Here is a 23443-nt window from a genome sequence, read left to right as displayed (position 1 = left end):
AATTTTATTTATATAGCGCTTTTCCAGACCAGGGTCACAAAGCGCTTAAACAATCGAAAGAATATTCAATAAAGTATAAACTTTAAAGGTCAAGATAAAACTGAGAACACAACAGGAGTTCCAGAAAATCAAGGAAAAGCCTGAACAAATAAAAAAGTCTTAAGATGTTTCTTAAAAGAGTGATATTTTCCAATTTTAATGAAATCGAATAATAAGCGATTAGTTTGATTGTTCATCCACCCCTAGTTAATACACAGACTGATTGTTTTATATTCAATATTGATGTATTTATGTACCTTTTGGTTATTGTCTATTCATAATTTATTAATATCATCATTTTTTACATGACAATTTTGTTGTTTTTCAGTGCTGCTGGTCCTTCATGGTGGGATCTTTAAAACTAAATAACACTGTGTGAACCTATCATAACACGTTGAGGTGGTTTAAACATGCCTAATCTTACTTAAGACAATCATGCTCCGGCAATTAAGGGGGTTTTCGGCAGTGAATCATCCTCGTTTGTTGAAGCTCACCTCGTGATCGACGTTACTGTTTTCCTGTATGACTCGGATCCAGGTGAGCATTTCTTCTCGCCCGTCCGCCTGGAACAAGTACTCGCGGTCCGAGGTGGTGAGTCGCAGCACGTTCTTGCGCCTGGTGTCGCTGTAGGAGATGTCGATCAGGCAGGCCTTGATGCTCATTCGCAGAGGCTCCTCTTCGGCCTGCATCGCAACATGAGAGAGCGCCTCCTTCCTGTCCTTGTAGAGGGTCAGCGTGTGCCCTTGCAGGACTGTATACATCTGCTTCCATGATCTCATCCCTCCACCGACACGCTGCAGACAAAAGTTAAGAGTACATTTACTAAAACAAGGTATTAAAAAAATAAACAATCAGTCAAAACAAGCAAACCATGAACCCGATAGTAGCGCACAAGGACGATTTTTATTTGTATTAAACTAATTTTCTCCATGCAAAGGAAGGAATGAAACCGGGGAAGCAGCCAAGAAACATCTCAGCAGGGGATGAAAGTCTTCATTCTTCAGCCGTTTTAAAACATCCAAATGTGGGTTTGATTTAAAAACAAGATAACAAGTAGGAAGATATTGATTCACTAAAAAGAGCGCATGTTCTTGTCACGATACTGTATCGATATTCATGGATTCTTTTTCTTTTATAATTTGAAATATTTTTATTTCATCATAGTTGTTTTATGTTTTATATTTCAATAATTCGAATAACAAACAAGTTTTTATGTACAATTAACATGCAAACATTAACTGCAGTTTTTTTTGGGGAACTTGACAGCAGTCATTACGTCGTCCTTATCTAAAAAGAACAATGAAATCCTGCCAGTTAACTGAGGATGAGAGGATGCAGTCGACTCTAGCAGTTTTTTTTTGACAGATTTTGGTTTTCAAGACTCAGTTACGCAGTTAGGAATTTGTTAAGTCATGTGTTCTGTAAATTCTGAAACACCAGAGTGAAGTTCTCGAAAAAATCTATTCTTGTTACTACAGTATCATAACATATAGTACTGCGCCTGTATTATGATATGTATCGTATTGCCAGATTCTTGCCAATCAACACCCCCGGTAGCAAGGCGACTCTCTATTTCCATGGTTCAAGAGGTGAACACACACACATTTAGATTGATTGGAGAAGTACCTTGCTTTTATCCGTACTACGCTGCCTGAAGTTGAGCAATCCTTCTTTAGTGGAGTCAGCAAATATGTCAGTTGAAGAGTCTCTCCGGTTAGCAGATTCCCCAGAAGATTTATGACCATCGAGAGCCTGCAAACAAAAAGATATTTAAAACCTTCAGAAAAATGTACATTTTTAATTAAACAGATTCAACTTAAAAAGTGAAATAAGATACAACGAGAGCAAATCCCAGTTTTTCTGTAGACTAGATAACAAAGGTTTCTAACAAAGAGGATCCTGAAGTGATGTTAGGGAAGAAACAAATCTTCATTGTAGGTTGTGAAAATTCAACAAATGGATCCTGTTCAAATACACTGGTGTATATTTGCACTCCTGTGCCACTAATCAGTGCACTTACAAACAACTGTAATCCTCGACAAGTTTAATTGAATTGACAATTTGTTAAGAGTGACAGGTTCAAAGGTTGAACTTTAGACTTTATACTTTAGACTTTCTTTATAGTCATTGCACAGAAGAACATAGCAGTGAAAACTGGCAACCAAATGTCGTTGCTTGGCAACCGTTTAAACCAGGGAACAGTTCAAATTTATACAATCACCCTATGCTGTGTTTTTTTTAAAGATCTGTGCCTGACTTGGATTCACATCCCAAATACTTCTTGAGACGCATCTGAATCCAGTTATACGACTGGTCACATGGTAGTTAGAAATAAAATCTTGCTCACTTTTCTCAGGCTTCTAAGGCTGGGCATGTGCCGACCGGAAGATCGCCTGCAAAAACAGATGGGGGGAAAAAAGTCAATATGTCAAATCAGCTACCGATAATGATTAAAGAATAACTCGAACTCACCCTCGACCCTCATCTTGGTAGGTATCCAGACCCTCGTCGTAGGATTTCGAACGCTCGGAACGACTCGCGGTGTCGGATTCTAGCAAAGCACTTCGGAGTGACTCTAAAGTAGGAAATAAGAATCAACTTTAGTGGTTTGCTCCGATGAACAGAATCGAGTCGAAAACTGAAAGATGACCATTTCAAACAGGATTTTATTTCTTACCTTGGTCATGTGACAGCTGTCTGCGAATGGGACAGGGAGAGCCTTGGCTGGACAGATCCGTGGTTATGGAAGGTGCGACAGATATCACGGCAGAAGGGGGAATAGGAGCCGCTTCCCGGTCCACGCTGGGGCTGACCGGTTCATCTGTGATGGCAACAACACATCCATTGTGAGCAGTGATTACAACGGCTCTCTTTCAAGGATATTGGGCAGATTTAGTGGACGTTTTAATTCAACAAAAGTCTCCATATTAGCGGCGCAACACTCTTATTAGTCATGAACACGCTCTCAAGAAAATCTCCTAATTACAGGTGCGATAAACATAACACCTGGAAACATATGCGCATATTTAGAGAGGACAACTCCACTATTGTTTTTTCAAAGAACAATTTAAAATAGAATAATGTATTCCGCGGGCTCTTCAAGTACTCGCTGGGTCACGTGACTAAGGCGAGGACCAGTGTCCTTTCAAACAGACCCATTGATAGTCGACTCAATCGGGACACTGTTCGTCTGAAGGCCGAGCGGCGGTCCCAAAATGGTGGTCCTTCCACTTTACGGGCCGTCACTGTCTCCTCTGTTTGCACCTGGACTGACGAACAGCTCAAGCGCACGAGACTTTTAGGAAGTAGAAATTATAGCTAGATGGATTAGATAGATGGTTAGATAGATAGACAAGTAGGTCTCCTTCGGGAAATTGTTAATCCAGCCAGCAACACAGACAATAGATTCACAAAGAACAAGACCAACGTTTCTGTTAAAGCTCTTTGAGGCCCTGGTCTAGAAAGGCGCTTTAGATATAACCCAAAAAGAAAGTGCAAGATGACACAATATAAGCCTAAAGATAAAAAACATAGATGAAAGAAAAGTAACAAAGACAAAGGACACAAAAATTAACATGGAATCTGAGTCATGTTTTCACTCCATTCCTGCCCCCAAACTCTTGAATTAAACAGCCTAATAACACGAGGAATGAATGAGTCTCTTAGTCTATTAGTCTATTCTTTCTGACGACAGTGTTCAGAGGATGACTGTCATCATCCATGATGGACAGTAGTTTGTCCAGTGATCTCCTCTCTGCAACCGTTACCTTTGAGTCCGGCTTCATGCCAAACACAAGAACGTTTCTATTGATATTCCGAAGGTTGTTACCCTGACACGAAACCTTTCTTTCCTAGTTAACTCCCGTGAGTGTAACTTAAATCTTAAAGCATCCCCGCTGACCCAGATACAGCTCACCTGCAAAGTACAAAATGTCATCTTGTTCTGTTAAAACAGAGCTCATGCGGTTATTCAACCATGCTTAAAAACAACACTAATTCTGTTGGTTCAGTTGGTTTTTGGTTATATTTCTTGTCGTGTAAATCTAAAGCAAACACATTGCATCTAAAAAAAAGGTCATATAAGTAAGTGAGTAAGTAAGTAAGTAATAAAGCATCCACTATGAATCTTCATTGGAACTCATTTGGCCAAAATTACATTTAAATTAAAAAAAGAAAACCCTGTTACAATAAAAAGAAAAGGTGCAATTGTCGCTTTGTTTTCAGTTTCTTTCAGAATTAATTTTCATTATTGTTTTTGTCCCATCCTTTTATTGACTAGATTTTCTCAAACAAAAACTCTAAATCATACTTATTCTAATCTTTTTAAGCCAATACGTTTAAAATAATTTTAGGATTTTTTTAAATTTAATTTAAAAAAAAATAATTGAAAAACAACATACAGAATCTTTCAACAATTTAATTAGATTTTTTAAAAAGTAGAAGTTAGTACCCTAGAGGAAAAGCCTCCAAAGAAGTTGCTGTTGATGAAGAGCCCATAGCATCTTCCTAACCAATAGCAAAGCCCATGATCAAGATTGACATTGATAACTTCAGTAGTGAGCTCTTACCGATGAAAGGAATGGAGTCGAGGGACTCGTCCAGGTTGCTGGAGCAGGAGGTGTGGCGTTGTTCCTCCAGTCGTCGCATGTGGATCTCGCGCCGGGCGTCGTTAGGAAGCCAACACGCCACCACGTCTTTACTCGGGTCCGTCCCTTCGTCATTCACAGCGAGTATATACGAGGGGTGACGCAGAGGGCTCGGGTTCTTTCCCGACGGAGGCTTCTCCCTGAGGACGACGCCCGTGTCCGAGGCGGACCGCCCGTTAACCTGACTGTGAGAATCTTTGTGACTTTGTTGGGCGTTGCTCTGCTTCTGGCCGATCTGTTTGGCCGTCAAGCACGATGCCGATCTATGGCTGACCGAAGAAAGGTCTCTGTTGGCCTCAACCGGGTTCAGAGATTCCGATCGCACCCTGTTCATTCCCTGCTGGACAGAGTGAGCTGCATGAGTACCTTTGACTAAAACTCTTTGGTCAGAAAGAGAATGTTCAGCGCTTGTCCTTTTTCCAAAGTGTAAGTGTTTGTCTGGAAGCAAGGGTGAGGAGCGAGACTCGGGTCCCTTCGAATAAACGGAAGGATTCTGTACCGCTCTTAAGCCACTGTTGGGTCCGAAAGATGGCCGTGAAAGCATGGCGTGCCTCGGCACCGGCTGCCTGCTGGGCCGCGCGTTGAGGTCTGTCCGGCTATACCCCTTCCTTGAATCTCTACGGGTGGGCTGGGACAGTTCAACTGCCTCGACATAGTCCACGGAGTGCGCCCGGGCTTTGTGCACGAGACCGTCTTGCGACGTGCTTCGCGGTGGCCAGTTCCTTCCTTGACTCAACCTTTCGGCGCCACTGATGCGGTCCTGTGAGGCACTGCGGGGGGGGATTTGAAAGTGAGGCGGGGGGCCTTGGAAAGATCGTTCGTGAGAGGTGCTCCTCCGTCGCATTCCGTTGGGGATCCAGTCTCCCCGCGGGATGTGGTGAGCGGCGCCGAAGGGTTGACTGGCCGAGCGCAGGCTGTCGAGCCGCTCCTGTATAGTCCGACTGCCGTGGGGGTGGATGCCCTTGTTGTCGATGTATTCTCTGTAGGTTTGATAAGTGCGCCAGTCGATGTTCTGATTGTTGACCGGGTGGTGGGACGGAGGCCCTCCGTATAGGACCATTCCTGGACCGCCGGGATAAACGTCCATCTTTCTCTGGTGAGGATACTGAGCCAGTGACGCCGGCCGCCTGACAAAAGCAGGGTCGATAAAATCCATTCTTTGGGCAGGAGCCATACGGCCCATGTGGGCGGCGTCAGGTGGAACCACCACAGTCCTTACACCATCGTTACGCATACAGACCGCCATTTGGCTTTTAGGATATGCTTTAGGAGGAGGGGGAGGAGAAGGGGGCACAGTGATTTCCTTGCGGTATCCATAGTCGGGGGCTGCCGATGACCCTCTGCAGCCCGGCGACGCCAAGTCGGGAGCCTGGGACATGCCCGTCGGCCTACAGTCTACTCTGGGGTAGCATATGGGGGGTGGTACCGGAATGTGACAGGCATTTCCACTGTAACTGCTTTGGCCACGGATGTAGGCATCCTGGGAGTAGGCCTGAAGAAAAAAAAAAAGAGAGCGACATCCCATCAGACATCATGCAATACACAAGAAGCTAACGCACGAAGTCACGCTTGGCATGATCAACACTACGGGATGCTGGTGTGTGGGCAATGAAGTAGCAGTATGCATGAGCGTAGGTGTCTGAAACTCAGTCAGTGGTCTTCATCTGCTCATCGCTCCTCGTCGCAACGTCCACCGTTTAAATACACCGTCACATGATACACTCCTCGATTACCTTTTAAGGAATTTGTCAATTTAACAGCATGTTGATAGACGGCCATTAAAATAACAGGTGTCATGAACACCTTTCACATACCTTTGATAGACGGTTAATAACCCGAGACAGACAGGAAGTCCCTGAGCCTCACTGAGAAAATGCTATTTTTAGCCCGCTTGATTACCTGCCAAGGTTTAAAGATCTCTCCTACTGAACTGTTGATTCTGATTAAAATAAACATTTTTTCTCCACAACACCATTTCACAAAAGCGACACATATGGTTTGAAGCAACAAGAAAAAAGGTAGGCTCAGATTTTTGACTATCCTACTTTTATATAAATGAGGCTGCAGTCTTTGGGTGATAGTTAACTCCCAGTTTGAGCGAAGCAGCGGGTTCAGAGGTCGCTGGCCTTTCTCAAGCTAATCATATCTGACAGCGGAGTGAGGCGAGATGCCAACAAGATGCCAACTGGAGAGCTGGATCTAACAGGTACTGCAGCTGAGGAGCATCGCCATCCCTTGCCGTCCACACGCTCGGATCTCGGCGAGAAAACTGTTGACTGTTACGAGCGACGAAGAGCAACAACGTGACACGAGCGCAACATGCGAGATCGGAAGTGCAAATTCTTACCCCCTGGCACAGAAAAAAAAAGCGTCAGCTGTAAGAGCGAGCAAACGTGACGGCATTATGAACTTGACAGGATGATGGTGGTGGTGGTCGAGGAGAAGATGGCAGCAGAAGAAAAAAGCAAAGAATGTAAAAATGAAAGCGAGGCTCAAAAGAGGGTGGGTGCCACGGCGACGCTTTGAGTTGACATGCTAAAAATACACGGACCGCCGGCACACGGGGATGAAGGCGCGTACATGTAGCGGGGTGGGGTGGGGGGTGGGGGGGGGTTGCCACGTTACAACCTGCCTTGTGCCAGTCTGTCCGGGGCGGGATGATGGCAGGAGCCGGCGTCTCACGCCGCCGACGTATCCATCTTTCGGTGGGAATACGCTGACTGAACAAGGTGCCTCTCCGAGTCCACCTCTCCCCGCCCTGCTCAGCTGCTCACATGACAGAAGCAGCAGCTGCTGATAATACATTCAGCTGTGATGCTGCCCCCCCTCCCTTCCTCCCACTCTCCGCTCCCTTTCCTCCGGCATCAACCTGTTCGAAACACCACGCAATCAGCTGTTTTATTCCATCCTCCATCGCCCGGGCTTCTGCTCGCTCTATCCTTCAGCGTTCTCTTCGCTGTCTCGCAAATCCCCCTCTCCCTCTCTCTTTCTCTCTCTCTCTCTCTCTCTCTGAGCTCTGTGTATTTATCCGCTACATATCTTTGCTAAGCAACTGCCGCTGATCTCCGAGCAGTCGGCGCGTTGCCTCCTACAATGTGATGTCAGTGAGCTAGCATCTGTAGCATCTTCTAGCAACAGCATCTCTGTCATGGTGAGATTTATTAACCGATACACGGGGTCCCTAGAAAATAATCTGGTCACGTGTTGAAATAAATGTAGCAACCTTTGAAGCGTAATAACAGAGAGAAACTGAGAAATAAGATTAAACCTTTTCAAATAAACCATGCCTAGTTGGGTTTTTTTTTGTTGGAAATAATCGATCTTGACCTATTAAGTATATATTTTATTGAGTATTGTTTCGATTATTTAAGCGCTTTGTGACCCTGGTCTCGAAAAGCACGCTCTATAAATATAAATGACTAACTTACTTACATTAAATTACATATTATAATATAGGACAGAGGGATAAATAAAGTTCTATCTATCCATCTATATAATACGATATATTTTAATACTATATGATTCTCTAGGAGATGCGATATATTTAATTTTTTTAAGAATTTAAAGTCGTCACCATATTACAAAATCCCCATTCTCAACAGTAGATTCAAGTAAATGCAAATGCAAATAAAAGAAAGTATTGACGATACGGGATGTAGCGATACACGAATCTCACGATACTATACGATTCAATATCATTAGTTCACAGTACGATTCAATATTACATATTCAGCTCATGATATTCCTCGAAGCGAAAATATATCCAAACATCAGCTTAAAAAGCTGCTGGAGTTGACTGCATCCTCTCATCCTCAGTCATCTTAATGTATATATTAATGTATATTAATGTGTAATTGATACAGTGCTGTTGAATATTAATGACATTGTCAAATAAAGACAAGAGAAATAAAATGTATCGCTTTTTTTTTTACAGATCTTATTTTATTGTTGATTGATTGTCGTGGCAGAAAAGACTTATTTTCTTTCCTTTTTTGCCCTTGGACTTTGGTATTCCTTCACGTTTTTAATTTCACTCATACAATGTCTTGATTTTTTTCTGTCTCTCTTTTTGGCTTGACGCCCCCGCACAAGAGTCACATAATATAATAGCCTTCCAAGAAATGTAATTGCCCACTCCTGGTCTAAAGGGGTTAAATCCACCCATGCAATGGCACTTTATAGACAAATAAACAAATACACCTTTTATCAAGACTCATTTATATTTCATGTTTATATTCATTATTCATCGTCAACCTGCAGGCTATAAAAGAACACACAGGGGAGCATTTATGGATAATCTAACTGACCGCTGGACAAAATAAACTCCTGGGAACTAAAATCTTCCATCAGAGTAAAGCACTTACTGAAACATAGCCGAGTGCAACTTCAATTTCACTCAAATACTAGCCGAGGCCGCTGGCAAACGTTAGCTCTGGGTTGTATTGTTTGTTGAGAAACTTAAGGCAAATAAATCCCAGAAACCAGTAAAAGTGATTTTAAATTATGATAATATGAGATACAATGAGGCCAATAATAGGCATGAAATAAGGGTGTTCTCTAAACTTTTATTCTTTTCAGATGGTCACTCAGGATGCGACTCATTCAAACAGGATCATAAAAAGAGTTACTTAACGCCATTTCACAACAATAACCCGTCTTGCATCCGGTGAAAATTACCCATTTGCTTTTAAGCTTTGCCTGATGTGTTCCACGGTTTTGAGGTTAAAACAAAAATCAATACTAATCTGATCTGTAAAACCTACTTATGGAAACTCGTGACCACAACTATCTCATCCCCGAGACGCCACAAAACAAGATCAGAGTGTTTCATACTTTCCCATTAAACTATTCTTCACGCTCCCGTCGCCGTAGACCGGCTCTGACCTTCTAAATGCTGCTCGACAAAATGCTAACAATGTCTGCGAGCAGAGAACCAAGGAAGTAGCAACAAGGGTTAAGGGTCTTGCTCAGAGACATCTTATCCGGAGCCGGTATTGAACCTGCAACTTCTGAGGCCACAAGCCAACAACTCTACTGTCTAAACTTTGTCGCCACTGACGACCTTTGTCATGCACGTCAGACATTACCCACTTTAACAATCTGTGCAACGAAAACAAAATTCAATGCAAGTGAAAAAAAAACAACCTAATTTTAATGATAAATATTAACATTTAATAATGGCATACATCCTCCAACTCTAAACCAGTCGCAACAAGTGCAAGAAAATAATCCAGGCAGCTCAGTGTTTCTGCCAATTATTTGAGCTGGTATGACAGGACTTAGACTCGACGAAAAGTAAAAGTTAAATTGTTACTGTAGAAAATACTTTTCATTCATTGTGTCAGTTTCCCTAATAGGGTGTTCCCTGGTGTCAAGTTGAAAAGCCGGTTTAACTTTTTTTCCCTCAAAGGTTATTAAACAGTGCAACATTAATAGTTGTCAACAATGCTATGCCAGCATCAAAATCCGACCACTTGTGTATGGAGTCAACTTCACTAAATGTTTGTATATTTTCGAGACACATATATTCTACAAAGACCATAAAAGAAACCAGGTGAGCGAATTTGCCATAATTCAAAAGCATCTTTTTGGTTCATTTATTAGTGTTTTACTTGCAAATACTGCACCATTTAAGTCAAACCAATCCACGACAGAGATGGAATCAATTCATTCTCAACTATATTTGACAAAACTGATTGTAAAAAGAGGGAGTTTTAACTACAAAAAACATGTTAAAGTAGAGCAGCTTTCCACTAAAGAGGCCTCAAATTGAGGCTCCGCAGCGTAATGAGGACATTTCTGCAGTAACTTTTTAGGACATAAGAGCTCCTTTGGCCTCATTATGAGCCCTAGATAGGAGACTCTTGACAGGATAGAGTCATATGACTGCAGTCTGAACTAGAGCAGGAGGAGAAGTAAAAAGAAACATTGAAAAACTCACCAATTGCAGTATGTCCTCATCTTTCGGCATCACGCACAACTCGAGAAATTCCCCGCTGCGAGACAGAAAGTGGATTTAGAGAGGCGATCCAATACGATAAATATTTTAAATATAAAATGCTCACCTGTCTTGTATAAGGGATATGACATCACAATAGGCTTTACCAATGATGCTTGCTCCGTTCACCTTCACGATGCGATCGCCTGAGGAAACAATCAGGACGGAAGGAGACGCATTATTATCTGGGAGACAAAAATAAAGGGTTATAAAAAATAATGATGTACCTGTACAGAGACCAGCTCCATGTGCAGGCCCTCCTTCCTTGACTTGCTTTACAAAAATGGTATCCATTGGTTCCGGCCTATTCCGTTGTCTCCCTGGTGACCATAAAGTAGAGATCATGCTACTAAAAAAAATGCAATTTCTTCTTCTATTAGATTATCATAGACCACTTTTATAGTGCTGGTTGAAATCGTGAGAAGTCAAATATGACCCCAATATGAACCTAAGCCCTTAAAAAGGCTTAAAGGCAACCACTCGACATAACACAGATGATTTTGTGTCACAAACGAATTGAAGAAAGAAACAATTCTCGCATTTGAAAGAAAAACACTAAATATAAAATGATCTGCTCGCAGGCATTCAGGTTATTAAAAGCAAAAGAAAGGCTGTTAAAGTTTTGTTGACGCTGCTCTTGTTTCCTAGCAGCTGCTGATTGTGGAGCAGGAAGAAAAAAAAACAACTTAAATAGAAAAGGAAAGAAAAAGGAAGTGGTTTGAGGAAAATGGAGGCGGGAGTGAGAGATGCTGCAATCCCACACGTTCCTTATTAAGTGATAAATAGCTCTGGGCACGACAACAGTTGAGAAGTTCCCGTAAACAGAATGAAAGAGATAAAAAGTCAACACCAGGATGTGACAGCTTGGAAATAATGTGTCGAATTTCAAAATAATCAACAATGTCTGGTGGAAAATGCATATCATTCCTGGTTCTTATGAAGTCATGGCCTCATAGAAACTCCTGCCTTCACTTGTTTGTTCAAACGCTCACGCTCATGAGATTACTCACCCTGAATCACAACCTGACGTTCATTATGTAATCCTGCAACAGGCGCACTATTGCGCTCCCCTGTGGAGAGCTGTGGGACTGCATCCTTGCACTTTTTTTTTTTTCGTTGACGACTGTTTCACCTTAAAAAACCTCATATACGAAGGGATTTTGGATATTAAAAGAATACCCCTTATCAAATTTTTATTTATTATGAAGCTGTCACACAATAATAATGGACTTGAGGTGTTAAATGCCAAAAATAACTGTTGGAAGTAATAAGATAATATATTTCTTGTTCCACAGTTGGGACATTTGTTTTTTTAAAGCAGAATTTCAATAGTGCAAATTAAATTCTTGTGTATATATATATATATATGGACTTAAGTAAAGTTATGCAAACATATAACTGCTCGAAGTAATGAAAGATAATATACTCCTTTATTTGTTGCACTGTGGGGATATTTGGGTTGTAACCGCAGCAGGTTCATGGAAGAAACGGAATAAAATTGAATATAAATACATATAAGAAAAAACACAGAGTGTGCGACTATAATTCAAATATATATATATATATATATATATATATATATATATATATATATAATGGACTAAAGGTAATGAAGGTAATACAAGATAATATATTTATTTTACGACTGTGGGGAATTTAGGTAGTAACAGCAAGTTAACAGAAATAAATACATATTGAATATACATACATATTAGAATAAACAAACAGTGAAAATATAACTTTAATTGTATAACTACATCACTAACTATAACTAATATATGAGGTGAGAAAACCAAGCGTGTAAAAAAGAATCCAGAAATTGTATTACATGAGGACTAAGGAATGTTAAAAATGGTGTTTAGATGCTTGTTGTTTTTCCCTAACATGCAATAATCACACTTGACTTCCTCAGCAAGACGATGATGGAAGTCAGCATGTCCAGAGCAGGGAGTATCCTTACACCAGCTACAGGTGCAGCAGTGAGGAACACTGTGTTCACCAGTGAACGCCTCATCAGCAGAGAAGTTAATCAGTGACAAAATACACACCCCTCGATAACAGCAAATCTGGCATCATAAGCAATATAAATATACATTAGTAAAATGAGGTAAAAAAAAACGAGTTCCTCCTTTTTAAATTTGACACCGTCCCATATTGAACAGCTTTCAGGGAAGAGGGCCAAAAAGCAGCCAAGTAAAACAATAGAGAGGTCAGAGTGAGACAGGTGGTGCTGACCAAACCTTTTAGGCCTCCACAAAGGTCAGTGACACAGAGTGGCTACATTATTCTCCTGGCATAAGGAAGCTAATGGACGCACAGAGAGGACGGATTAAGAGTGACTAAAAGTCAGAGGCACAGCTCTGACTCAGCAGTAATGAGGGGGAGGAACGGTCGCATTTTTCTGCTTACCTCTGCGGCCGTGATCTTCCTCCTGTGGAAACAGAATTACACCCGTGAGCTTTCACTGCAACATTTATAGACTTTGTTCCTCCTAATCCATAAGCAACAATGAGGACATATGCGGTTAACCAAAAAAAATGTTTTACCGGGAAGCAGTGCAGGGCGGACTCGGGCGGGTAGACGATGAAATGGCGAAGGGTGAAGCCGAAGCCGTGAGACGTGCGGCGCAGGAGCACCGTCTTCGGCCTCGGCCACGAGAACGCTTCGTCCTCATTTGGGAACTTTGATGGAGGAGAATCAGACAAACTTCTCCACAGAGCCGAGTCAATCTGGGAAAAAAAGAGTCAAGAGTTAGAAATGTTTTTGTCTAACTTTCCTTTATTTTCGCAGGACGCAAGGAGGATTATGTAAAATGTTTAGAAAGCCTACCGTGTAAGCTGATAATTGAATTAAAATAATAATTAAAACATATAAAATAAGAGAGTAAATAAAGGATAAGGGATTACCTAAACAATATTAAGTAAGTAAGTAAGTAAAGGTTATTTGTAAAGCGCCTTTCTAGACCAGAGTCACACAAAGCACGTTAACAACCAAATACAATACACAGTTAAAATATATACTTTAAAAGGTCAATAAGTGTGTAAGAAAACAAGCTACGCTTAAAAATTTTTTTTTTTAAATCGACATTCAACAGCACTTTTTCCCCCAATGGTATTTATTTTTATGGTTTATACTTCAATAAGTTTAAACGTTACATAACATGCGTATATTAACTGGTTGTGTTCATTTATTGTGTTGCAATGGAACTTTTCAGCCAGTAGGCAGCATTCATTTTGTCTTCTGCAGCTAAAAGGAACAATGAAATCCCGGCGATGACTGAGGACAAGAGGATACAGCCGTGCTTTTAAAAGCTGATGTAAGGGCATATTTTGTATTTCAAAACTAAATAAAACTGTTAACACTTTGTCAAGTGGTCTGTAAATTTTGCAACACCAGAGTCAAGTACTTGACAATACTGCAAATTTATCCTTGTTCCTACAGTATTCACAATACATTGTATCATTCAATCTGTATGTCGATACGTGATGCGTATTTTTGCTGTATACTTCGTAGGAATACACAAATGACTAATACAACACAATAGAACATTTAACATTTTTAACAACCAATTTTGGGATTTTTGTTAGAAAGTTGACATATACTTCATGTGGGCCACGTTAATACAAGGAAAAGGCCACTTGTGGTCCTCAGCCCGCATGTTGGTTCTGACTGAAGTGCTAAAAATAACATGTGGTTGAGATTATTTCTGTCTCATAACATGACTAAATGAATTCAATTAGATAACAGTCGTCCACAACAAGGCTCATCGGTAATACTTACTGTACATGAAGCTAACCATGTAGAGCCACTGTAATGAGGACAATTTAATTATACTCATTTAACATGAATAACCCTCGACTAATAATCAAGCATCTTTCGCTGGATTGTTTTAAACAGATGTTCATTCAAAGATTTGGATTATTATTGCTGATTAAAGCTACTACAGTACGTGTGTTTGGATAGAGATGTAAATGTTATGACAGAAAGGACCTTTAAAAAAAAAAAACTACTCCCGTCCAGTGTTTACATAAAGTCATGTGACCGGAGCATGCGTGTCTTCGGGGCTTTTGCCGCTCATCCATGTTTACACAGTATTTATTTATACCCTCTCACCTTCGTGTTGTGTTGTCTAACTCTGTCCACACTTCTATCTAAACCCAAGTCTAAAATACATGATTATATTGTCATTTCTGAAGAATAAATAAATATTGTAAAGACCATTTTGATAGCTAAATATGGTCATTTCTCTACACAAGTGCTAGTTCAAAGGGAAACCAGGGGAAAGTAATTTATGTCTGGGAAAGAAAACATCCCAGATTCAAGTAAGACTGGGATTTACGCAACATGGCTCATCATGACTGTACCTGTACAGGTGAGCTCAGTATCAACATGTCTCATTGCTTCTCATTTTTTTCTTTAGAGAGGGCACCGACATTAATTTATAGAAGGACGCGGCGATGACACATTATCATCATAAATCAATTTTTTAATTAAAGATGTTATATATCAATCCTATAGAAAAGCAAAGAGAGAAACATCATTATTTGTCACATATCCTTTAAGGTGTCTTGGATTCTAACAGAAAAGGAAGCAGGACTTCTGTTCTGCTTCACGTAAAGTCCCGTATAAAGGAACAAAATATTTGCATCGATAATAAATCACTCATCTGAATAGTGATTGCAAACAAAGGCATTGCTTTACATGGCTTTGGTGGGTAGAAAAGCAAAACATAACTATATTACCAGCCTAAAACTGGAAAACCATAGCCCTATAAGTAGTTAGTATTAAAGACAGAATCGTAAAGACAAAAGTATCAAAGTATTTCAGTGCAAAACCACTTGCTACTTAAGTCCAGAAAGCTTGATCAGTAATCCCTGAGGTTAAAGTGATCAAATTAGAATGTAAAAGTTTCAAGAACTCCTCAACACATTAGTGAAACGGTTGATCAAAGTTTGCAGTAGCAGTAAACATTCCCTATTGTAGACAACTACTACGTAAAACCATACGTTGTGTTGCCATGTGCGGACTGTGATAAGGTTTCCCTCGGTGCCGGGGCTGGGAAACAGAGCGGCAGGTTCAAGCTGACGCAAAATGTATTTTGATTCAACTTGCTCAACAGGTTTGTCCGAGTATAAACAAGCTTCGGCTGTTCAGTAATTCCAGCTGCTCTATGTTCAAGTCGCTGTCATTTAGCACTTCAGAAAGAATAAAATCCCATCCCCGGCCCGCCACGACACGCTCCATGACGTGACAATGGTCGCCGGATGGCTGTTTCCGTGAGTCCGTGGGCGGGCTTCTGGGGGGGCACCTGCCCCGTACAGTTGCTCAGATCCTAAGACGCGAGCGACAGAAGTGGGCGCGGGCCTCCTGACAGGCACATGCCACGCAGTGTTGCCATAGCCACTTGCATAGTTAATCCTGTTGTGACATTCCAGGACAATAAATTCCAGACCCACATTTTTCTCATGGATTCCCTTTCACCACACGCGAGTGAGGACCGAGACTCCTGAGGAAACCTACTATCGGAATTCAGGGGGGCTTTCTTTCTGCAACACGGATCCCTTAGATGCTCCTGGATATCTCCAGAGAAACAATACAACCGAACCACAACATTATTCTGGATTAGACCCATTTTCCATCTTTGTGAGGAAGTGAACTGTCAGTGTTTAGTCCAGATGTTTGACAGAAAATAGGGGAAAAACAACCCAACCTGAGCAGAGAAGTACCGCATCGGTAGCCAATTGGTGACTCAAACTAGTTTGTTGGAGACTCACAATAAATTGAGAACTCTAAAATCGAAAAGGGATGGCGTTGTAAAAACTGCTTCCAAGATAAATAACATTCTTCTTAGCAAAAGTTAGGAGATGCTCCTCAACATGTATAATTAAAGAAACTAGCACAAAAGGTATGGAAACCGATGAAGACTGTACCGAATAAAAGGGCTTGGTGTCTAACTTGGATTATTTTGTGGCAGCGATCAAAACATTGTTTCATCTTTTGATCCCAAAAAACTGTTCCAAAACTTGATCTTTTTCCTAAAGAAAAACTGAAAAGTAACAATGGCAGTGAACAGTAGATTGATGTAAGTAAGTAAGTAAGTCATTTTTATTTGTATAGCGCTTTTTCTAGACAAGGGTCACAAAGCGCTTAAACAACCAAAACAATATTCAATAAAGTATATACTTTAAAGATCAAAATAAAACTGATAACACAACAGTAGTTCCAGAAAATCAAGGAAAAGATGTGTCACTTTTTTAGCAAGTATCGTTTTGCACTTGACTTCATTTGTCATTTATTTTTTACTGAAAGTTTGCCTTAGATGAAAAATGTAACTCAAGATTTGTACTATGTGTACGGTCTTTTCCATTTGTTGGAAATGTATCTTATAAAATTGGCATTGAAAATAATGGTACACGTTTATTCTTGTAGGTTGTTTAACGAATATGAATTATTGAATATGCACATTAGCCGACCCACACAATACCGACCTTCTGATCTCTGGATTGCATTCTTCGTGATACGTTGGGTTTCTGGACTGCTGGCAGCTGTCAGTGTTGCTAGGCAACAGAAGCTGTGCTCCGTGATGTCAGGTTAAGGGTGGGAGCAGCTGCTGACTCAAATGGGAAATTCTCAGACTTGACCGTCTCATTTCTGGGCTAATAAATCTATCAAAAGGGAAGGATGGTTTGGGAAAATGTGATTTCTTATTTAACCTACTGTTGACAATTTAAAAACAAACATAGAAGTGTTTGAGTGTCTTCAAGAGAACACTAGGATAACAAATACGTCACTTGTATTTACTTAAGAGTCTCTTATTGTTTGTGATTGTTGAAGCGCTTTGTGACCCTGGTCTAGCAAGACGCTTTACAAATAACCTTTACTTTCTTAAGTTGTGAATAAGCAGTATTCCATTCATATTTGCTATCAAGGTCTAGTGGGCAAACTAAAAAAAACTACTGAGTCACTCTGATAGAACGTGTAATCTAAACAAACATTGGCTGCGAGTTTGCCGTCATAACATGCGTCCATTGATGAAAATAAAACTTCACAAGGTTCTATAAATTTCTCAGTGTGAAGTCACACGCAGATAACAGGAAGCCGAAATGAAACACTGGTCTCCCCCTTAAAATTAGAAAGGGAAGTTGGATTTCAGACTACTTTTACTCTTTAAATGACTTTAAAAATTCATCTTGGTTAAAGTGGTTGGAAGTAAGCCCTTGCTGATGTCAGCAGATCGTCCATGACGCACACGGGATGACATCAGCAGACCCCGAGAATGTCACAAAAGTGCTCGGCCATAGAATATCGGTAAACCTAGTTCTCGACCAGCTGCTAAATTCACGCCACATTCCTCTCAAGCCAAACACTTGACTGTGAAGATCCAGAGGATAATAATACAGGAAGGTGCTGGGAGGCTCGGGGGTCCTGGTCTTTTACGGCTTCGGAGTGTCATTAGAGAGCCACTGGTGGCGTGCGGTTCACACTTTAAGAGCAAAGTCCCTGGAAACCCAAGGAAGGCAATTAAATAGTTCATGTTTTACTTTGTTTTTATGAAAGGACTTAATCTTTAAAAGTTTTGGTACGGCTTAAAAAACAACATACTGGGGAAAAAAAGAAAAAAACACTAGTTAAAACAAGTCTTAATACTCGGTGTAACAGAGCAAATAGAGTTAAGCTTTCAAAACATGACGACAGCAAACATCACAATTTGCTTCCTAAATACAAAGACCAAACAGCACAACACACTAACAAACAAACATCTTCGGTATGCTTCAGTTGAAGGAGTCAAAGAACCCATGATTTCTTACTAGATTTTTGCTGGTCTTGGTGCTCTTTCTCCAGCACCAGCGACAGGTTGGCAAGCTAACGTATGTCGACCTTTAACTGGAAATATGATTTTAAAAAATAGCTTTGACCCGCATTTAATTCTTGTTTAAATTGACATTTGAACTCGAAAACTCAACATTTCATACGAGGGTTAAAACCCCCTCACCAACCCTCAGTAATGGTTACCTGAACAGCTTGCTTAATACTTTGCCGTCCAGCCAACCTATCACATGTGTCGATGAATTTTTGAAATTTTACATAGAAACAGACGTAGAATTTAAACACAGAATTGTAGCTACAAAAATCGTCCGTCATAAAACAGCGCAGTGGGTTCAAATGCATTATGGGAGTTCACCATTGTGGCTAAAACATATTTAAATATGCATTGACGTGTGCAGTGGGGCTTCAATATTTGAGAGTGACCACTGAATGCAAGTTGTTTTTTAATTTATTATTTAATTACATGTATATGGAAGTGTTTTGTCAAACAAGACGGTGCTCTTCTGAGGCCCTGCAGTCATAACGAAAGGGCAACAGGAAGTCGCAGACTTCTATCCAATTGAGGTTCAATTTTCCCTTCCGATTGCCATCAGCGAACCGTGCGTGGCCGTGCACAGACTTTCTCTAAGAGGCAGGCCGTCTAAATGAGATAAACATTGACCTTTAATGAGGCCAGGGCTGTGTGTGGATGGGAGGTGGGGGGGGGTGCTTGTCAATAACCCCCCACAGGAGTGAATATGGATCACATTTCATCATCGCAAATGATCCGGTTAATTTGTTTTCTTCAAGCAGTGACGAGGACAAATGTCATGCAACACTATGAAGAGAGAAAAAGCACAGAAATGTCTAACAGATTAGCTTGTGAATGTTTCCCAAGAGCAAAAGGAAAACCTGGTTTCAAGACAGAAAACAAAACACTGTTAAGAAGATAATGAAATTATTTTTAACATCAACTCAAAACACCAGAAAAAATTGTAAACTGATGAAAATGTAAACAGATGTAGAGGAAATAGGGCAATTTAAAATCTCGGTCTAGCTTCAGGTCAGTGAATGGGCTCCAATACATCAGGGACCATGACCAACCCCCTTGTTAAAAGTCCAGCTGCTTATTTACAATCCGATCAGGAACTGGCCTTCTACAAATGAGCGCGAGCGACAAAACACTTTTATTTTAACCACGCAATCTTTTGCTTTCTGTTCTCAAATTTCAAGTTACGATTCTCAAGAGGTAAAACATGACTGACTTAACAATCGTTACCATAAAAAAAGAAAAAGCCGGTCTGAATTCAAGGGAGTTTCCAGCTCCACATTAGCACATGAATTGATTGGCAGAGCCTCATTAGACTGATCCTTAAAAAAAAGGTACTGGCTGGAATAAACGGTGATATTCCTCCCACGTCATACCGACACAACAAGTACTTGTAAACATGCAGTGTGCCGAAAACTGCAGAATCGTGTGGGTTGCAAACAGAAGAAAAAAATATGAGAAAAATAGCTTGTTCCTTTTCAGGGAAACAACATTTTTGCATCATGCGATTCTCATCAAAACCAAACGTAATAACGTCCAGGCATTGATGGGCTGGTTTATAATAACATAAATAACTTTACTTTAAATCGATTTACATTCATGAAGTCACAGCTGTCTCAGTAGAACATGGTTTTCCCCACTTTGATTTAAAGTGACATTTATCAAGCATAAGACGTGATAATCCCTTTTGTCTCGATGGTTAACAACAACACATACATTATAGTCTGGCGAAACCACACACCAAGTAAACTATTGCCACACAAACTATTCTTAGAGTTGCTGCACGGATCAGGGACCAAACCATCTAATGTAAAGAACAATTTCACTCAATATTTTTTTTAATTTGGAAACTGCATCAGAGTTTTATAGTCAACACTGGTTGAAGAGAAGCTGAGGGATAAATGGGCCACAACACCGTCCGTCTCACTGATATATGTATCTATTCTCTTTTTAATTGTCTGTCTGTGTTTTATTGCGCAGCAACAATTGTTCGCGTAAGTGAACCAGAGTCTAATTAAACTACGTACACAATAAACAGCTTCTTGAACCGTCACTTTATAAGCTGTTGTTGGGACCATGTTATGGCCACAAAGGAAGACTTTTATTTATTTTTAAATACACAGAGAGATGAGGCCAAAAGTCAGATTAAGATGCTAGGAAAGATAGATTAACCGACTCTTTCTCCAAAAAAAAAAAAGAGTAGTAGCATCATGCATGGTGGATTTAAAATAAGATTTAACACCATTGTCCAACTTGTAGTTCAACACAAGATGTAACAGAATCTTTCATTTTCTTTTAAAAAGAGTATTTGTGAGATGATTCAGTTCAGAATAAGATATATACATTTTTAGTTGTATTCAGGCATGATCAATAATGTTTAGCAAGTCATAAGGTATTTTAAGTGAGATGAAAAAGTAGTTTTGTATTTTTATTAAGAACTAAACTGACATTTTTATTCACTTCCAAACCAAGAGAAGATGGTTTTGTGTCCCTTTTAGACATATGAGCCTCTTTTAAATGTCACTGGATTATACTCTGCTAATCTTTGGGTTGAACATTGTAAAGTGACTACACTAACATAACACATGCTTAATCACTTAAGCAGTTTGGTGACAAGCAACAATAACACAAAAACAAGAAAGAAAAGCAGCTCTTGAACCAAGAAAAAGGACAAAAATCCAACAGGTGTTAAAAAGACAGCTGGGACAAAAAGTAAAGCCCACTCCCCCTCTCCTCTGCTCAGAGAAAAAACAACAACAACAACACAAAACAATGTGGACAAAAAGTGTGAATGAAAATAAAAAAGGGCTTCATCACGTACCTCGCAGGAGGATCTTGCTTGTTGTCGCTCATCATCTTCACCCGAATGAGCCCAACGTGATGCCATCATTCAACTTCTCTTATAATCCTCTTTACCAGTCAACACCTTCATCGAAAACGTATTTCCAGCAGGACGCCGAAGAATAAATCCAAAAAAATCACAGCTTCATTCTTGCTTCACTAGACATCCACCTGTAAGAAAAGAAAGAGGGTTTTAGGTCGAGTCTCATCTGAAAAGACTCTAAAGAAACTTGAAAATAAAGTGTTTGTTGTCAAAGATTGAAGACCATCGGCGACTACTTTGACACGGTTAGAGTTTCTGAACTTGATTTTACCTCATGGTTTGTATTATCAGTCGCTTGTGGTGTCAAAGCTGTGGAGCGGATGGAAGTATCTTGGTCACACAGTGTGGGAGTGTGAAAAAGAAACAGCATATTAACTTACTACAGTGCAACAGCTCAGAAGAGGGGGAAACCATTATAGCTACTGTTGTAAACACAAAATAGGATTTATGTTTTAAATGTGATGAGAGTAGATTATTAAAATAATAAATTAAAATTTGATAAATAATGAACCATTAATTAAGATACATTATGTTTAGTGACGTTTATTAAATAAATAAGATAATATTCATCAGTCTTTTATAACAACAACGACTTGTTGTCATGAGCTTAAATCCACAATGCATTATGAATGACGAGCAACAAGTGGTAACCACAGCTGGGAAAACATCTTAAGTTAATAAGAAAAATAAACTTTCGACCCGAAGCAAACATAGAGATCTATTATTCAATGATAAATAAAAAAGATTTGATGTTTAGTCTGGGCTCAGTGGTCGCAGAAAAAGGGGGTTTTTTTCGGTCCACGGCGTGTTTGGTGGCTGTTGTTCTCAAATGGCTAACTAGCTTGAAATTTAAGACGATTCACGAAACTCCACCGCATTGTTTAGACACGTCACGTCGTTGCCAACCGTCCTGCGACGAGTTTCGAGTGGTTTTGGGGGAAAGTTTCGCGAGGAAACGAGCGAATAAAAAACGTTGTTGCTAGTGTTAGCATCTGTGCTAGCGGCTGGAGTTACAACAAAAAAAAGTTACCTGAGTAGTTGAGGGGCGACGCGGGCGACACACAACGGTCCATAAAATCGGGTAAAAAACACAAAAAGGGAGATTTAAAAGTGATTATCCTCGACATCTTTTATTTTATTTTTGTAGTGCAAGCTGCTTCCCGGTGAATATTCCAAACCCCAGTCAGGGGAGGCGCATGGTGCTGATCCGGACAAAGTTTTTTTTTCTTTTGCTCCGAGCATTCCCAACTCTGAGTCCACCTTCGGTCAACAGGACGAGGGGAGCCAATCAGGAGCGGTCTTGCATTTGATCCCACCAATCGCAAAGGTTATAACAAAGTCACTTGGGCTTCATTATAAAGCTTTTGTTTGTAACCGTTAAAGTTCAGTTTTTTAACCTTTTTTTTTAAATCTTTTATCTTAGATCCTAGACTGAATTAAAACGTTATTATCTAAGAATCTTGTTTTTAGTGGACCAGAGGGGGGGAGTCACATGTCCTGGTTCACACTGAGGTCGAGCAGGGCTGGCGTGTGGATGGTAACAAGAGGAATGTGGATTTTTTTTTTTTCACACAGAGATTTGTAAACTTCACAGCAAAATTCAATTATTTAAACTGATGCCGTTTATAGTCAATTCGATAACTATAATTAGTAAATCAAATAAAGTATACAAAAGTCTCTCAGATTACACAATTATTTGTCTTTGAAAACAGCTTTAACCTTTAAGAATCTCACACTCAGTATACAAAAGTGATAATGTTACAAGACTATTTCACAGTTGATCTATTTAAGTGATTAAAAACACAAAAAAGTTAATCCATCAATAAACACTTTTTGCCGAAAACAGTTGCCGTTTGTTCACAGTTGAGGAATCATATGTCAACTGTATACAAAGAGGTACACACAACAAACTCTGAGTATCGTTTACAGGACGTTTTTTTCCCCCTCTTTCTTCCAAATCTGAAACGGAAACCTGAAGCAGAGTTTCAGAATGTTCCATTATTTAAATTTGAAAAATGCTG

General features: G+C 40.1%; 1 protein-coding gene across 2 annotated transcripts in view; it reads right to left on the bottom strand.

Moving 5' to 3' along the window:
- The window catches only part of arhgap21b (Rho GTPase activating protein 21b), a 32487-nt gene extending 9792 nt beyond the window's left edge, over positions 1 to 22695 (bottom strand). Inside the window, exons 1-13 of one of the 2 annotated variants that reach the window (XM_087810803.1) lie at positions 22453 to 22695; positions 21360 to 21550; positions 13230 to 13412; positions 13093 to 13114; positions 10911 to 11003; positions 10751 to 10829; positions 10627 to 10681; positions 4608 to 6177; positions 2717 to 2860; positions 2512 to 2614; positions 2387 to 2432; positions 1666 to 1791; positions 534 to 833 (exon numbers count right to left, since the gene is read on the bottom strand). In XM_087810803.1, coding sequence (XP_087666929.1) covers positions 534 to 833; positions 1666 to 1791; positions 2387 to 2432; positions 2512 to 2614; positions 2717 to 2860; positions 4608 to 6177; positions 10627 to 10681; positions 10751 to 10829; positions 10911 to 11003; positions 13093 to 13114; positions 13230 to 13412; positions 21360 to 21428 — 2790 coding nt within the window. In that variant the 5' untranslated portion in view covers positions 21429 to 21550; positions 22453 to 22695. Of the gene's footprint in view, positions 1 to 533; positions 834 to 1665; positions 1792 to 2386; positions 2433 to 2511; positions 2615 to 2716; positions 2861 to 4607; positions 6178 to 7032; positions 7119 to 10626; positions 10682 to 10750; positions 10830 to 10910; positions 11004 to 13092; positions 13115 to 13229; positions 13413 to 21359; positions 21551 to 22452 lie in introns of those variants that run through there. The other variant, XM_087810804.1, reaches the window with a different exon arrangement.
- Positions 22696 to 23443: the final 748 nt, after the last annotated feature.

The sequence above is a fragment of the Callionymus lyra genome, chromosome 16, assembly GCF_982586985.1.
Source record: "Callionymus lyra chromosome 16, fCalLyr1.hap1.1, whole genome shotgun sequence".
Classification (NCBI taxonomy): Eukaryota; Metazoa; Chordata; class Actinopteri; order Syngnathiformes; family Callionymidae; genus Callionymus; species Callionymus lyra.
Note: the sequence above shows the minus strand (reverse complement) of the source record. Positions and strands in the feature narration are given on the sequence as shown.